The 18499-nt window shown below is 38.9% G+C and overlaps 1 protein-coding gene across 1 annotated transcript in view; it reads right to left on the minus strand.

Moving 5' to 3' along the window:
• CDKAL1 (CDK5 regulatory subunit associated protein 1-like 1) overlaps positions 1 to 18499 on the minus strand; it is an 886114-nt gene that overhangs the window by 499642 nt on the left and 367973 nt on the right. The window contains exon 7 of the mRNA XM_006888658.1: positions 4500 to 4603. Within this exon, the coding sequence (XP_006888720.1) occupies positions 4500 to 4603 (104 nt within the window). The remainder of the gene's footprint in view (positions 1 to 4499; positions 4604 to 18499) is intronic.

The following is an 18499-nucleotide window of genomic DNA, read 5'->3' on the forward strand; positions in this document are numbered from 1 at the left end:
GTTCTGGGTGATTTATAAGATCCTGATAATCTGCAGAAGAGTCAACTATGGTTGGTTCCAACTCAGCAACTGGACAACATTGGGTTTGAGTTTGAAGACAAGTAAAACTATAACTTGTACAGATTTGTTTCTTTGTTGAAGTCATAAAGCTAGTAAGAACAAAAGAATTATACCAGATTCAAATTCTACTGAAAGCAAAGAGCATCACTTGACAATTTTCTAAATATAGTTTTCCAAGTTGTGACTACAACTTTTTAAAACCAGTACCACACATCACAAAGTTTGTTGGATGGAGAGGAGACTGAAACTGTCAACAGCTTCATCTTGCTTGGATCCACAATTAACACCCTTGGTACCAGCAGTCAGGAAACAGAAGATGCTTTGCACTGGGAAAATCTGCAGTTAGGGACCTCTCCAAATTATTTAGGAGTAATGGTGTCAGTTTGAGGACTAAGGTACGTCTGATTCAGGCCATAGTCTTTCCAATCACTTTACTATGCATCTGAGAACTAGACAATGAATAAGAATGACAGAAGAAGAATTGATGCCTTTGAACTATGGTGTTGGAGAAGAGCACTGAATATCCCATGGACGGCAAGAAGAACAGATATGTTTTGCAGAAGGTGCAGTTAGAGTGCTCTTTGGAGGCAAGAATGATGAGGCTTCACCTCACATACGTTGGGCATGTTGCTAGGAGGGATTATTTCTTGAAGAAGAGCATGCTGTTAAGAAGGGTGGAGGGTCGGCAAAGAAGTAGAAGACCCTCTACCAAGTGGATTGACACGGTGACTGCTGCAATGGGCTCTCGTGTGTCAGAAAGTGTGAGGATGCCACAAGTTAGAACAGGGATCAGATCTTATGCTCATAGGATCGCTATGAGTTATATTCAACTCAACAGCACCTAACACAACAATACAAACACACAACAACCAAATGAGTACAGTCAGACTGTTCAGTAGAAGCAAGGATAAAGAGACTATGTCTTCCATTTGGACATGTCACCTGGAAAGAACAATTGCTAGAATCAGGCATCATGTTTGGTAAAATGGAAGGTTACTGAGAACACAGGAGAGGCTCCATGAAATAGAGCTTACCTGTCCAGAAATCAGCACTCAGTTTTCACTCTGATACACAGATATAACTTCAAACTTGAAACAATAGAACTTCACATGGCAAACATTCGATGACTGGGGGGAAAAGCCACCTCTCTGCTGCTGATTGTGATAAACTCACTGTCGTAGAGTTGGAACGGATTCATAGCCAACCCTTCAGTGGGTTTCTGAAGCTGTATATTGCACAAAAGGAGACTGTCCATCTTGTGCCCACGTACTTACTCATGGTCAAACCACCAGAGATGTACCCTGTGGGTTAGCAGGGCAGCTCTGCAGGCTGCATCCCCAGAGCTGCTGCTGCTGCCACTGTGGACCATCAAGTTAGAACCAACCCAAAGCTGCCCCTCCGGTGGCTTTTCAGAGCAGTAAATCACCAGGAAAATGTTCATCTTTCTCCTACAGAGCACTCGGTGAATTTGAACTACAAGCCTTAGAGTCAGCAGCATAACTCCTTACCACTATACTACCAAAGCGCCTTAAGATGATGAAGATAATACTACTAAATAAATCTAACATTAGCTTTACAAATAGCCTCTAAATCCCTGCTGACTTCTGATTATGCAACCTAACTGAAATGACTCACTTGGAGATGATAATGCTATTGCAATTATTAGTTGCTGTCAAGTAGGCTCCAACTCACAGTGACTTTACATTAAACAGAATAAAACATCAAAGGATGTTCCTGCTAAAAGAACCAGGCCCACTTTTGCACTTATTGTATCAATCTGTGTGCCATAGAGGATTTCCCTGACCATCTATGTTACCAAACATGGTTATCTTTTTCTAGAAACTGGTCTATCTTGAGGCAGACACAGTCTGCCTTGCTTTGAAGCAGCATGTTGACTATATGAGCTGTACTTCATCTAAGACTCTTCTGATAATGTTAACTAATAACTAACCAAAATTCAAGGAAGCAAAGCGCTGCATCTCTGCTGCTCAGGGAAGCATTTCTAAAGATAAATGGAAGAGGTGGGAAGGAAAATTGCAGATTTTACAATCCGTTTACAAAGAAGGCTGCACTTTTAAACAATCTCTGATGGCCTGTGAGAAGCTGTGCTGCAATCCTAGAGGAAAGTGGTTTGAGTCCACGGGCTGCTCCATGAGAGAAGGATGGGCAATCTCCTCCTGTGTGATTAACTGACTCTGGTAATCCACTGGAGGGTCAGCTATGGGTTGACTTTGACTCAGTGTTACACAACAACAATATATACTATCATTTTCCCCATAAGCAATATCCATTTCTCTCCCTATCGAACCCTGCTATGTGCGGGATTATCACATCTGTAAAAATATATATTTGCTCCTATATTTTTTTCTCAAGTCACATGTAACACAAAGATGTATCCATACAAAGGTACAAGGAGATCACATCAAATTATTAACATATTTTAAAGATGAAAATAGATATTAGAGAGTTAGGATAATCAAATGCATTCACTCCTAACAAGGTAATTTTTACATCTGTACAGTGCTCAAATAAATTTTCAAATTAGAGTAGATTAAAGTTACATGTAGCCATAGGTTAAAATGTACAATGTTGGGGGAAAGAACTCAATTTAAAAAAATTTGCTTTTTAATTTACAGTTTCTTCGTAAATAGATCAGATGTGTTTAGTATCCCCATTATTATCAAATATATTAGCAAGAGGAGAATGCCAGATCTGTCTATAGTATTAACATTTTTCAGATAGGTTAGGTTACCATCCATTATATTTGTATGAGAAAAATCCTTTGAATAGCAATACTTCAGAAAGGCAGTCACCAAGTTTACTCAGACAACACAGGCAGTCCCCAGGTTAAGAATGAGACCCAAGTTGAAGCATGTCTTTAAGAATTTGTAGGGAAATTTAATATGGTTCTTAATGAATCTTGGAGAAGGACATCATGCACAGGAGAGGAAGACCACAGATGAGATGGATTGACACAGTAACTGGAGTAATAGAGGTAGATGTGTCAGAGACAGTGAGATCGGCTCAGGATAGAGCAGAGTGCAAAGCTGTTGTACATAGGGTCACTATGAGTCTCAAATAACTCAACAGCACAACTGAATAGCAACAACAACAACTACAACTGAATCTTACTTTGTTGTTGTTGTTGTTATGTGCCGTCAAGTCGTTTGCGACTCATAGCGACCCTATGTACAACAGCCCTAAACCCTGCTCTATCCTGTGCCAATCTCATTGCCTTTGACACACCTTGGTCTCAGCTTGGACCCACGCTGCTTCCCTCTGTCTCTTGATTGTTCCTCCCCAACCGGTTTAGGCTCCGCCTTGGGGCTTGTTACCTGGAGGTGTGTCAGAATCTTACTTTAGTATAAGAAAAGATACTAAGTCTTTTCCACAATTTAAAAGTTGAATGGAAAGTAACTTATAGGAGTTGTGGTGAAGAATTTGTAGATGATGGTTCACTCACTTGAAAATATACTTTCAATCAGTTCAGTCATGACTGAAGAATCTCAAAGATGGTGTCCACCCACTGTGAAGGCGTACAGTTCTCAGAAGTCCTAACAATAACCAATCTCACTTCTTAGACCTAGTCTCCCATTACAGGAGCTAAACCCATAATTTTTCTCATCCCAGTTACCATGATGAGTGGCCCAAATTGTGAAAATTCAGGTTTATTCTTCCTCTTTCAATTTATAGCAGTTGTCTGTAAATTAGATGTCTATAACTGGAAGACTGCCTGTAATCTAGCTCTAAAATAAAATATGGGCACCAATCAATGCACTTCCTTCTATTTGCATCTCAGTTCTGCTCGAATGTACATGGAGGAAGAAAGGAAGCTAAGAATGAAAAGTTGGGGTAAAAATGTTGAGAGCTATAAATAAGTCAACGAAAGACCTGCAAATGTTTACTAAAAGGAACATCGCAGATTCTTGTTGAGCCACTAAAGAGCTGTATTTGGAACTCACACTTCCTGAGTTTCAGACTGTGGAGTACTCAAAAATTAGCACTTCAGGCTACTTAGTAATGCCAGCAACTACCCACTAACAAGATTCTGACACAATAGCTTGGCTCAAGGTGGGTGTGAAAACACATCAATGTTACAAAAGAATATTAGGAACAAAGCAAATGTACACATCTGTAGTTCAGAAGGTACACGAAAAGGCAAGTGTGACTTTCACTATTTACTAAGAACCAATCTCATTTCCCACCAAATGGCAGAAGTAGCTGGCTACTTGACACCAAGAATTATTCCCATTAGGCCTCTCTACCAGAGCCACTCTTTTACTGGTAGATGGTAACATGGTAACAGATTCTATTAGATAAGCTGGGACATTTGCAAACTCTGAAGAAGTGAAATAATATGCCTGAATTGAAATGTTATTAGAAAATTAACATAATTTACTAAGGTGATTAAATTTGTGTGTAATTCTGGAAATGCTTACCTTGAAAAGATTGTTTGGCTCTATCTACTAGTTCATCGATGGAGTAACTGGCCAAATTTCCTCTGGCATGTTTAGTTTTGCAGTAGGTACAAGCATTGAGACACCTGTTAGAAGGATAGCTATAAATTAATCTCAAATATTTAAAGACAGTGTACACATCACATAAGAGATAAAACCCATAACATATATAAAACACATTTTAGTAAAATTTCTTCATTAACATATGTTTTTTTAAAACCAGCTACTGTTACTCATGTTTGTTTCTACTAGCCAGAGAAATCTGTATATTTTTTTTTCATTTCAGCTATTCAAAATGGTTGTACAAATTGCATCATTTTGTCTTAAGATGTAAATAGCTATAAGGAAAAGAATTTACTAATACTTACAATAAGAAACTAATAAAAGGAAATTTAAGAATTTTTTTTTCAATCCGCTGATAAATCTTTGGTTTTCATACATGTAGAAAAATATAACATTTAGATATTTTGCATCTTTCAGAAATGAAGCATAATTATTTAACTTTTAACCAATGATATCAGAATAAATAGACATCACAGCACTACTATAAAAATAGACACCATTAGACATTTTTATATAATTTATTAGGTTATCAACATCAAATAAAACTGTTCAAATAAGCCTATGTGTGGAGTCAAGGATTTACTGTTCAAAATGGCTTTCCTAATCATTGATACTAGCTTTCATCACTCCAGCAGGAGGGACCTTAAAATACAAAGTGTATAAAGTAATCATTAGGGAATTGGTCCATTTTTCCCATCTCACTAAATTAAAATGAGTCGATTTAGTAGCAACAGTGGGGAAGCGGGAAGCAGCAAGGAAGCAAGAGGTCCTGGAGGTCCTTTCATGGTCAGAAAGTTCTGCGCCTGTTAGATTAGGGCCTACATGAGAACAGAAGCCGCCTCAACAGAAAACCAGAGATCTACAGGGGACAGACCTAACTTGAGACTGCTGAACAACAGAGCCAGAGCCTTTCCCTAAAGCTTGCTGGAGGACTAAGGCAAGAGGTAATAATTGGTATGACGAAGAGAATTTTTTAACAATGACCTAATCTTTGAGGCCAATCTGTGACATCAAGGGACCTGTGAACACAATGGACACACTGGCTGGACTAAGGAATTACATTCTGCTTCCAATCTAAATTGTAACATGTTAACTTCCCTAATAAACTCCATAACCATAATTAGGGTTCTTTGAGATCTATGGAGTCAGAGCAACAGATTTCAGATCCAGCAGAAGAGTGATATCAGTTTGGGAATTAGTAGAAGTAGATGGAGGAGTGTGGGAGACCATGTCAGACCTTATAGGAATTGCTGAGTACAATGGATGTTATTGATGGGGACAGTATGCACGGGGAGAGTTAGCAGAGATCAGATTTGGCTATCCTTATGATGCCTACACTCGTTTCATAGCAATAAATACTGTTTGTAATCACAAAAGTTAAAGTAAATAACAGAATGGCAGGTTTAAAACTTTTTAAAAAGAAATGTATTTCCCAATAGTTTTTAAAGATCATAATTGTCCTTTAACAGCTGAGAGGCTGACTCTATTAATATAGTTTTAAGATACAATAGATTATTATTTAAAATAGAAATAATACATTACATCATGACATGAAAGTTGTCTGTCAAAAAGGAAAGGTACACCAATGTTTAACACAATAAAACAAAATTTCTTCAGTGATTCACCTGCTATAAGAAGCTGCAAAGTCTTAAAAAAAAAGAAGGATGATCATTATACAAAAGCTTTTAAAATGTCATGAGTTAAAAAGGAAAAAAGAATAAAACCAGAACATTAAAATGCCAGAATTAAAAAAAAACACCACACAAACACACCAAGAACAATAAAAGTTAAGAGTTTTCTTTTTATTAATATAAAATCATAAAATATCAATTAATATACTAAACACTTAAATAGTATTGCTTACCATCTCAAAACCTTTCAGTAGAACCCATAAATAATGTAACACATGCGTTTGGAAATGTGCTGTGCTATTTAGTTAACCGTATAATCTTATGTAGCTAAAACTCTTTCCTCCTCCAGCCACTTACATAAAAAATTATTCATGTAATTGCTGGTTTCTTTCCTATAAACAATAATCCCAGTGTCACAGTTCTTGTATGATTTGCTTTCAATCTCTGAGCTTTCCATAATAAGGAGAAGGAGAATGTTGTTCTATAACCATCTCTTTGAGAGGTCTTAAAATTTGTTCATTCAAATAAAATCTTTTTCTCCAGCTTCATGGAAAAGAAGTGGAAACATATATCCTCCCTGGAAAACTACTTGTGAAAATGTACTGAAATACTGAAATAAAATGAAATATCTAGAAACATTCATAATAACTAAAGTAAATAAGAGAGCCAAAGAGGAGGAAATATATTACTTCTACCAACTTTTGCAGTCATAAACATGTAACCAGGATGCACTAGTAAAGAGTGAGTGGAATGCAAAAGTTGGGAAAAGACAAGAAGGATCAACTGTTGGAAAACAACAGCCTGGTGACAGACATGGGGCTGGAGATAAAATGACAGAATTTTGTATAGTCAATAATTTATACACTGCAAATACCTTCTATTAAAAAAAAACATAAATGCAGATTATACAGAGACGCCACCTGAAGGTAGTAGGCACAGGAATCAGATTGAGTACATCTGAGCTGTGGGAGAATATAAACATTATCATCCATGAAGAATGCAAAAGATCATTACAAAGACAGAAGCGGAAGAAAAGACCAAGAGGGATGTCAGAAGAGGCTTTTAATATTACACTAGAATGCCAAGAAGCCAAAGCAAAAGAAAGTAATCAGGAAGTTAAGGAGGTGAATAGAAAATTTCTAAGGGCAGCTCAGGAAGACAAAGCAAAGTATTATGAATTGTACAAAGAGCTGGAGTCAGAAAAGCAAAAAAAACTAAGCTCACTTAACATTTCTTAAGCTGAAGGAACTAAAAAACAAATTGAAGCTAGAGTTGCAATACTTAAGAATGCTATAGGAAGGATATTGAATGACCCAGGGAACATCAAAAGAGACAAAAGGAGCACACAGAATCATTGTACCAAAAACAATAGGCCGGCACAGAAGAATTTAATGAAACAACTTAAGCTCAAGAGGTAATGGTGATGAAGAAGGAAGTTCAAGATGCTCTGAAAGAATTGTCAAAAAACAAGGTCCCAGGAACTGATAGAATACCAATTGACATATCTGAACAAACAGATGCAGCTCTGTACTGCTCACCAGATGCTCACTAGGCTATTGCAAGAAATCTGGAGGACAAATACCTGACTCGAAGGGATCCATATATTAACTCCCATTCCAAAAAATGGTGATCTGATAGACAGTGCAAATTATCATATCACTAATATCACACACAAGCAAAATCCTGTTGAAGAGCATCCAAAAATGACTCGAGTAGTACATCTGCTGAGAACTTCCAGAAATACAAACTCGGTTTAGAAAAGGCCATGGCACTAAGAACATCACTGTTAATGTCAGATGGATCTTGGCTGAAAGCAGAGAGTACTAGAGGAATGTCTATGTTTCATTGACTATAAAAAAGGCATTTGATTTTATGAATCACAACAAATTGTGGCTAACCTTGAGGAAAACAGGAATCTCAGAACATCTAATTGTGCTCAACAGAGCAAGAAAATAGTGCATGGTTCAAAATCAGAAAAGGAGTGCGTCAGGGAGGCATTTGTCTCCATACTTTTTCAATCTATATGCAGAACAGATCATTCAGAGGGCTGGGAAGAGGAATATGGCATCAGGATTGGAGGAAGAATTATCAACAACCTACATTATGCAGATGACACAAACCCTGCTGGCGCAAACTGAGGAGGGACTTAAACATTTGCTGCAAAGAGTCAAGGACTATAGTCTGCATTATGAACTGAAATTCAACATCAAGAAAATGAAGATTCTCACCCCTGGTCAAATGGCAGCATCATGACAGAGGGATAAGAGATGGAGATTGTTAACAATGTCAGCTTGTTTGGTTCCACAATCAACTCTCTTAGCACCAGCACTCAGGAAATTAAAAAAATAAATAAATAAATAAATGCATACATACATACATACCAACATAAAAACCAAATTGCATTAAGGAAATCTGTTGTCAAAGACCTCGCTAGAGTGCCAAAGAGCAATGATGTCAGTCTAGAGACTAAGGTGCACCTGATTCTGGCCATCTTCTTCATAATGACTTCATATGTATCAGAGAGTTGGAAATGACAGAAGATGACAGATGAAGAATCAATGTCTTTGAGTTGTAGGGCTGGGGAAGAGCATTGACCATACCATGAACTATAAAGAGAACTAACGTGTCCGCTCTGGAGAACTGCTCCTTGGAGACAAGAATTTTGAGGCCCATGTTATATACTTTGGCCATGATGCCAGAAGGGAGCAGTCTTTGGAGAAAGACATCATACTTGGAAGGGTAGAGGAACAGGATAGGAGAGGAAGTCCCTGGATGAGAGAAATTGACACAGTGACTGGGGTAACAGGCACAAGTGTATTAGAGACAGTGTGATAGGCTCAGAATAGAGCAGGGTTCAGAGTTATTGTTCATAGTTACAGCCGACTCTATGGCTTATGACAACAACAAATTGCTCACTTGGGGTTAACGTGAACTAGTGATGAGATATGAGATATACACGTATATTCCATTTCTGTCTGACATACCTTTTCCCATACTGTGGAAGCTTGTGTGTTGCAGTGATGTTGGATTCTGTGCCACTAATATTTCAAATCCAAGGAAGGTCACTCTTGCTGGACAGGTTTCAGCAAAACTCCCAAACAAAAACAAACTAGGTAGCAGATGTGGTGATCCACTTGGAAAACCTTTGGCCAGTGAAAATCTTATAAAGAGCAGTGGAACACTATATGATACAGAGCCCCTACAGCTGGAAGGTAGGACTTGCACCACCAACCCAAAAGCATGTGGATCAAATCCACTGGCTATTTTGTGGGAGAATGATGGGCAATTTCCTTTCATGCAATGTACAGCCTCTGAAAACCAGCTGCACGGTCAGCTATGAGTTGATTCTGACTAAACAATGAGCATGATTAAGGATGGAAGGCATAATATATACGGCATATGAAGAGCTGCCATCTATAAGTAGAGTCAACATTAATGGCATGGAGTTAAGCTTTTAGAATCTTCAGTGTCTGATGGACTTTCATTCAATGATGTAGTACAGCTCATGTTGAAAAGAAACAGTTGCAAACACCTAATAATAATTTAAATATAAAAATATAAAGTACAGATCAAGCAAAATTAGTAATTATAAAAAATGTGAAGAGTAATTATAAAACTAAGATGTGACACATATAAAAATTGCTATCCAGGCGTTACTGAACTAAATGGACTGGTATTGGCCATTTTGCTTATCATATGGTCTACTAGGATGAGAAAGGCACATAGAACTGTTTTCACAGTCACCATCAACAAGAACATTGCAAGACTTATCCTGAAGTTCAGTGTTATCATAGGTAATAGGATCTGTATGAGTACAAGGCTGGTTGTTATTACTATTATTCAAATTTATACAACAACAACAATTAAAGATAAAAATGATGAAATTGAGGGTTTCTACCAACTTCTGTAAACAGAAATTGATTAGACATATAATCAAGATGTATTAATAATTATGACGATCAAATGTAAAAGTTAGAAAGAAGGGTGGGGGGGCAGAATACGATCTTGGGAGAAAGAAAATGGAGATTCCATGATATTATCTCACAAGATCATTAGAGTTTATCTTTTCACTATGCTTATTCAATCTGCATGTGAGAAATTATTCATTCAAGAAGCTAAACTGTGAAGGAGAAAATATTACCAAACTTGAGATTCACTGCTGTTGTCATCGAATTGTAGACAATAGCAACCCTATGAACAAAAGACATGAGCACAGTTCATAGAGTTTCTGGAGGCAAGCCATTTCAAGAGTTGATGTCACTCCTACTTCCAAGCTTGTTTTAATTGAGAAGTTCCACCAAACACTGTCCACTATGGGTGACCATTATCACATGTGGCACATGAGTGTCACAGTGTTTAGTATCACAGCAACTATGGGTTACCTCTATACAGCAATGCACAGACCAGTGTTATACCACTTAGACGACTGTTTGACAAAAAAACAATTTAAACCAGGCCTGAGGGCCGCAGATTAAAATCACCCATCTTGGGCTTGGTAGCATAAATTTCTATCCACTAGGCCAACATAGCGCTATGTTGTCGTTGTTATTGTTGTTAAGTGTCATCAAGTTGTAGACGACTCATAGAGATACTATGAATAAAAGACTTCAAAATGGTTCATAAAGTTTCTGGAGGAAGTCATTTCGGAAATGGATGTACTCCTGTTTCCAAGGTTGTTTTAATTTGGAAACTCCACCAAACACTGTCCACCATGGGTAACCATTATCGAATTTGGCACATTGGTGTCACAATGTTTAGCATCACAGCAACCACGAGTTACCTCTGTACAGCAATACAGAGACCAGTGAGATTCATTAACAACTTGTAATATGCAGATGCAATTTTGCTTGCTGAGACTGAGGAAGATCTGAAGCATTTGCTGCAAACAGTCAATGACTACAGGCTTAAATATGGATTGAAGTTCAACATCAAGTTAGCAAAGATTTTCACTAGTGGGCCAATAGGCAGCATCAAGACAGCTGGTGAAGAGATTTAGATTGTTATTAGCCTCAGTTTGCTTGGCTCCACAAACAACACTCTTGGTACCAGCATCTAGGAAATCAAAAGAGGAATTTCATTGGGAAAAATCTGCTGTTAGGCACCTCTCCAGATTACTGAAGAGCAATGATGTCAATTTGGTCTCTGCAATTATTTGCTATGCATCAGAAATTTGGACAATGACTAGTGATAGAAGAATAACTGATGCCTTTGAGCTGTAGTGCTGGAGGAGAGTACTGACTATAGCATTGACTGTGAGGAGAACAAATACGTTCATCCTAGAGAGGGTGAAACCAGGCTGTTCCTTGGAGGCAAAGATTCTGAAGCTCCCTCTGACAGATTTTGCATATGTTGCAAGAAGGGACCAGTCCTTGGAGAAGGACATCATGCTTCAAAGGGTGGAGGAACAGCAAAGGAGAAGAAGACTCGTATGAGATGGGTTGATTCAGTGAATGGGATAATGGGAATAGGTGTGTCAGAGACAATAAGGTTGGCTCAGGATAGAGCAGGGTTTAGAGGTGTTACACATAGATAGGATCACTATGAGTTGCAAGCAACTCAATGGCACATAACAATACAAGGACGACATATCCTACTTGCTGAATGTGTAGAGGATTTTACGTACATACAAATGAAGATCAAGGACTATAGTTTTCAGTATGGATTATACCCCAACATAAGAAAAAAACCAACCCCAAACCCTCATACTCTTTGCCTTCCTGTTGGAACTGACTCATAACTGACCCTCTTGTGGGTTTCCAGACATTTGCAATTCCAAGGGAGCAGTCTAACAATCTTTTTCCCAAGGAATCTCTGTCAGATATGAGCCCCCAGAGAGATGGTGCCTTTGAATTAGCAACACATTTCTCTAGAGACTACACCACCAGAACTGCCTCTAACTTGCCAATAAACAAAAAGCCTCACAACAGGCTCAATGACATGACAGAGAGAGAAAGAAAAGACTAAAGTGTAAAGGATTTCATTTTACTTGGATCCACATTAAACACCAAAGGATACACCAGTTAAGAAATAAATTATTGTACTGCATGGGGCAAATCTCCTGAAAGTGACTTCTTTAAAGAGCTAATGAGCAAGGTCGTCACTTTGAAGACTAAAATTAATTTGAACCAAGAAATTTCAATTCCGTCACATGCAAGTGAAAACTAAAGGATGATTAAGAAAAACCAAGAAAGAACTGACGCCTTTGAATTGTGGTGCTGGTAAAGAGTATCAAATATACTACAGACCGCCAAAGGAATAAACAAGTCTGTCTCAGAAGGATTGAACCAGAATGTTCTTTAGAAGGCAGATGGTGAGATTTTTCCCACACACTTTCAGTATGGTATTAGGAAACCATACTACGCAGAAAGATACCATACTTGGAAAAGTAGAGGGTCAGTGACAAAGAAGAGATCCTCAACAAGACTGACTAACACAGTGGCTAAAATAATGGGCTGAAACATAAGTTAATAACGGGCACAGAGCAGTATTTCCTTTGGTTCCATATGAAGTCACTATGAGTTGAAAACAACCTGACAACACATAACAACAATAAATACATGATGCTTTATAGCATTTCAGGGTGTTCTGATAGCACAATCATAGCGCAATCGTAGACTGTTGTGCTATTAACCCAAAGGCAGCACTTCTCTAGCAGTTCAAGTCCATCAGCAGCCGTTTTCTCCTTGCAATTTATAGCCTCTGAAGACATGCTGGAGAATCAGCTACGAATAAGTTCCAACCTGGACGCAGTGAGTTGAAGTTTTTTTAAATGCAATTACTAAACTATTTATTGTATTGAATTAGTTTTTCCTTATCCATAGTTATGAAAACAGCATTTTTAATTGTGATAAAGTGAAAAATGTTTATGTGGTTATTTCTTTGTGCCTACTACAGCAATACCAACTCAAGCATTAAATCTGCTATGTTTTAACTTTTTAGAAGAAGAAAATTTTGTTTTAATGCAGGGGGTGAGGGAAGATGCAATGTGAAAGAAAGAGCTATTTGATACACTTCATTTGAAGACCATTTTTCAATCTGCCAGGAACTATGTTGACGAATCATTTAGACATAACAAGTCTGCCATAAAACAAAGAAATTCATAAGAAGAACCTTGAGCTGATAGTTTCCGTTACTGGGAAACAATTAAATAATTGTCCAAGAGTAGTAAGAACACTGAACCAGTTTCTTCAACTGTCAAAAGAAAACAAAAGACCTTTGAGGTTGACTGTTAAAAGCCAAAAACCAAAAAGAGATGGTTGGTGAACAGCAAGGAAGAAGCAAAATCCTGAACAGACCTGGCCTGTTGTGATAGAAGGATAAACCTAGCACACCACACTCTCTCGTCTCTGTGATGAGCACAGATCGTTAGTCTTTTGGCCAAAGGCCAAAAAATAGCTAAAGCCCTCAAAAGCAGAGAAAAGAAAGCATTTAACTGTGTAGTAAACCTCTACACTTTCAAAAGACCTCACCTCGATGGTTAGACAGGCTGAACAGACACAAAATAACAAATGGAGTGGCTCTACCCAACTCAGACTATTTTAAAGAATGTAAATGAATACCAATTTACCAAATTAGTATCTGAAATACATAAGGCACATAAAAACCAGAAGTTTAAAATAGGAAGTTGTTACTATTATAAGGTATGGGTATGTAACGATGTTGTGTCGTTGCTGTTATGTGCCATCGAGTCGCTTGAGACTCATAGTGACCCTATGTACAAGAGCTATATATGCTCTTCTATCCTGTGCCAACCTAGCCATCTCAAATGCACTCATTTCCACGACTCCAGTCACAGAATCAATCCATCTCATCGAAGGTCTTCCTCTCCTTCGCCGCCCCTCCACTCTGCCAAACATGATGTCCCTCTCCAAGGAACAGTCCCTCCCTGCAACATGACCAAACTATGTCAGACAAAGCTTCAGAATCCTTGACTCCAAGGAGCATCCCGGCTTCACCCTCTGCAGGACAAACATGCTCGTTTTTCTAGCAATCCACAGTATATTCAAAACTCTTCTCCAGCACCAAAGCTCAAAGGCATCAATTCTCTTTCTATCATCCCTATTCACTGTCCAACTCTCTGATGCATGTAACTGCGAAGACTATAGCTCGGATCAGGTGCACCTTAGTCTCCAGACTGATGTCGTTGCTCTTCAGTACTCTGGAGAGGTCCCTCACAGCTGACTTTCCCAATGCAATTTGTCTCTTGATTTCCTGGCTGCTGTTACCAATAGTGTCGACTGTGGAGCCAAGTAAACTAAAACTGTTAACTATCTCAGTCTCTTCACCATCCATATTGATGCTGCCAATTGGCCCAGAGTTGATAATCTGTTTTCTTGAGGTTGAGCTTCAATCCATATCGGCGGCTGCAGTCCTTGACCTTCTGCAGCAAGCGTTTCAGGTCCTCCTCAGTTTCAGCAAGCAGGGTGGTGTTACCCGCATAACGCAAGTCGTTGATAACTCTTGCACCAATCCTGATGTCACGTTCCTCCTAGTACAGCCCAGCATCTCAGATGATCTGTTCTGCAGACAGATTGAAAAGGTTTGGAGACAGAATACATCCCTGCCGCACCCCCTTCATCCAGCGTCTCTTTGCTCTGTTCTGATGACAGCCTCTAGGTCCAAGTATAGGTTTCGCATTAGCACAATCAAATGTTCTGAGATTCCCATTCTTTTCAGAGTCAGCCACAGCTTGTTGTGATCCACACAGTCAAAACCCTCTGCATGGTCAATGAAGCATAGATAGACATTGTTCTGGAATTCTGCCAAGATCCATCTAATGTTATTGTTATTATGTTCCGTCGAATCGCTTGTGATTCATAGTGCAACAGCCCTAAACTCTGCTTTGTCCTTTGCCAATCGCACTGTCTCTGACACTCCCATCCCGATTACCCCAGTCACTGAATCAATCCACCTCATAGAGGGCTTTCCCCTCCTGTGCTGTCCCTCCACCCTCCCAAGCATGATGTCCTTCTCCAAGGGCCGATCTCTCCTTACAACATGTCCAAAGTATGTTAGACGGAGCCTCAAAATCCTTGCCTCCAAGGAGCGAACTGGTTTAAACCTTTCCAGGATGAATCTGTTTGTTTTCCTATCAGTTCACGGTACTCTCAATACTCTTCACCAGCACCAGAGTTCAAAGGCATCAATTCTCCTATCCTTCTTGGTCATTGTCCAACTCTCTGATGCATAACACGTGATTGCGAAGACCATGGTCTGTATCAGATGCACCTTAGTCTCCAGAGAGACACCATTGCTCTTCAGTATTTTGGAGAGGTCCCTAACAGCAGACTTTCCCATGGCAATGCCCCTTTTAATTTCCTGGCTACTGGTGCCAAGAGTGTTGACTGTGGAGCCAAGCAAACTAAAGCTCTGAACAATCTCAATCTCTTCACCATCCATCCTATTGCTGCCAGTTGGCCCAGTGGTGAGAATCTTTGTCTTCTTGACATTGAGACTCAATCCATATTGTAGGCTGCAGTCCTTGACCCTCTGCAGCAAGTGCTTCAGGTCCTCCTCAGTTTCAGCAAGCAGGGTTGTGTCATCTGCATAACGCAGATTGTTGATAGATCTTCCACCAATCTTGACCCCACATTTCTCGTCATAGAGCCCAGCCTCCTGGATAATCAGCTCTGCATAGAGGTTGAAAAGGTATGGACACAGGACACATCCCAGGCATTAGGTATAATATCGCTAGTACCACGACCTCTTCTAAATCTGGCCTGCACATCTGGCAGTTCTCTGTTGACATATTGTTCCAAATGTTTTTGGATAATTTTCAGCAGAATCTTGCTTGCATGTGATAGTAATGATATTGTTCGATAATTTCAGAACTCTCTTCCAACACCACAATTCAAAGGCACCAATTTTCTTGTGTCATCTTATTCAATGTCCAGTTCTCAGATGCATAGCAAGTGATTTAAAAGGCCACAGTCTGAATCAGGAGCACCTTAGTTTTAAAACTGACCTCAGTACTTTGTTCCTCAAAAAATTGTTCCTCAATTGGTCCTCTCCTTTGGAGAGGTCCCTGATGGTAGACTTTCCCACTGCCTAAGTCTTTTGATTTCTTGACTACTAGTAACAACGGTGTTGATTGTGGAACTAAGAAAATTTTAACCTCTTTTTCTATCACAAAGTTGACTATAGGTTCAGGGGTGAAATACATATGAAAGAGATTATCTAGAAAATATCTGAAACATTGCACATTGTATATCACTTATTGGAAAAGCTTTCTGTCAGGCATGATCAGGTGGTCCACTAGATTAGCTTGTGAACACAATAGTAAGAATATGCCTATTTCATCATTTTACCCATCTTGTAAACAACAGTTTTTCTAGGCTCTTTTTCAGGCAATCAGCTCCAAAGATAGAGACCAGCACTTAATTTCCTTATTAAAAATAATAATTAGAATTGCAGCTCTTAAATGTATGGAAATGGTAGGTAATTGCATAAATGCTTTCACAGTACTTTTCCATTTTAATTGAAAGCCTCTTTCTTGTGTCTTCATCATGTAATTACACTATTGTTTATCCAAATTCATTTTCCCATCTAGGTTAGAAAACCATCTGAATTTAGCGTTCAAATTTCAACTCCATGGAAATTTAAGATTTTTAAAAAATTTTCCTTTTCTAGGATGTTTTCACCAATGATGGAATAATAACTTTTATCTTAGGTGTCAAAAAAGAGTAACTGTTACATGTTTCTAGAGTTAACTTCTATAATTTCTATAACACATTTTCTGTGGATTTTGTCCTGGAACATTCAAGGGATAATAAGGAAGTCAAAACAATAGCTCTCCTCCCTGGCATTCCTTTCGTCTTCGGACTATATTTTGTTGTCCACTCACTATGAAGAGTTTTTTATTACTCTCCTCAGCATGTCACTTAGTGAAACCTTTGGAAGAAGCTTAGGTAAGGTCTTGACAAGAATCCCCTTTCCTATAATATCTTTCCTGCTGTTATATACCACTGAGTCAGAACTACCCCATAGCTGATGCACCAGCAGGTTCTCAAAGGTGATAAATTGCATGGGAGGAGACTACCCATTTTTTCCTATGCAGCAGCTGGTGATTAAAATCCTTCTCACCAAGGATTTATTCACCAAGGTAATTGTGGGCATAATACAACGGTGATTGGTTTTATAAAACATAATATATGGAAATGATTTTATGAAACAATGTGAAGAAAGAAAAGTATGAATGACAATGAATGAATTTTGTATGCAAACTAATTGTGGTGTTAGCCTAAAAGTTGGATTTATTTAGCTATTACAGTTAGTCCCCTTTGTTCTCCAGCTACCTTACCTGCAGATATATGATCTTGCAAATCATCAACAGGTGTGGGACTAGGATAAGAAAAGGAGTGTATGTACACATTCGGGATGACAAGACTTGAAATTAACAAGACTTGTGATAGCCAGACTTGAAGACGGAGCAGATCCTATTGGTGAGATTCTGGTGATGGTGTTGGAAAGACTGTAGCGTTGCTGTGAAGAAATTGTGGCAAAACGTAAGCAGAAGAGCCTTGAGAGAAAAGCCATGGTTAAAGGTGTTTGCTGTTCTTGCCAGATGCTTGAAGGAGAAGCTGACTTATAACTTGCTGGATGCTTGTTTGATTGGAGGCAAACCTTGTTGGATGATTGAGATTTACCTGTTGAACTGAAACCAGAACCTGGACTAATTGAAGAACTGTGCCTTGGCACTTGGGCTAAAACCTGGACTTGTTTTGGGTGATATTCATTGCCTCCTCTAGTCTTCAACTTCCTTTCCGTATAAATCCCATTGTTGGTACCGTAACTGTGAGTCTGGGAATCAGCAACAAATAAATGAACCTCTCCAGAGGAACCACGGATCTGGGCCATGGGATCTTTATCGGCTTTGTGCTCTGGGGCAGTGAGTGGCTGCACTATTCTCACTCCCTCAGGCCCTTTCAGAAAGACTCTGATGGCCCTTTGTCTCAATGTCCTGTGTTTTCCTCTTTAGATAACATTGCTGTTGTGTACCATGTAGTCAGAACCAACCCACAGCTGACTCTCCAGTGGGTTTTCAGAGGCAGTTAATCACACAAGAGGTGACTTCCCATCCTTCTCCCACAGGGCAGCTAGTGGATTCAAGCCACATGCCTTTGTTGGTTTTTTTTTCTTCTTCAAATAACATTTTTTAAAAAATTTTATTAATTTTAATGAACATTTACAGAGATTTTGGATTTCCATTCATTCATTGTTGTACTTTTCTCCCTGCCCAGCCCCCTCCCAGTTCATTAGTATTCTTAACGTTTCCTTTAAGATAATCCA

This window comes from Elephantulus edwardii, unplaced genomic scaffold, assembly GCF_000299155.1.
Source record: "Elephantulus edwardii isolate Elephantulus edwardi_28Jun2011 unplaced genomic scaffold, EleEdw1.0 scaffold00070, whole genome shotgun sequence".
Taxonomy (NCBI): Eukaryota; Metazoa; Chordata; class Mammalia; order Macroscelidea; family Macroscelididae; genus Elephantulus; species Elephantulus edwardii.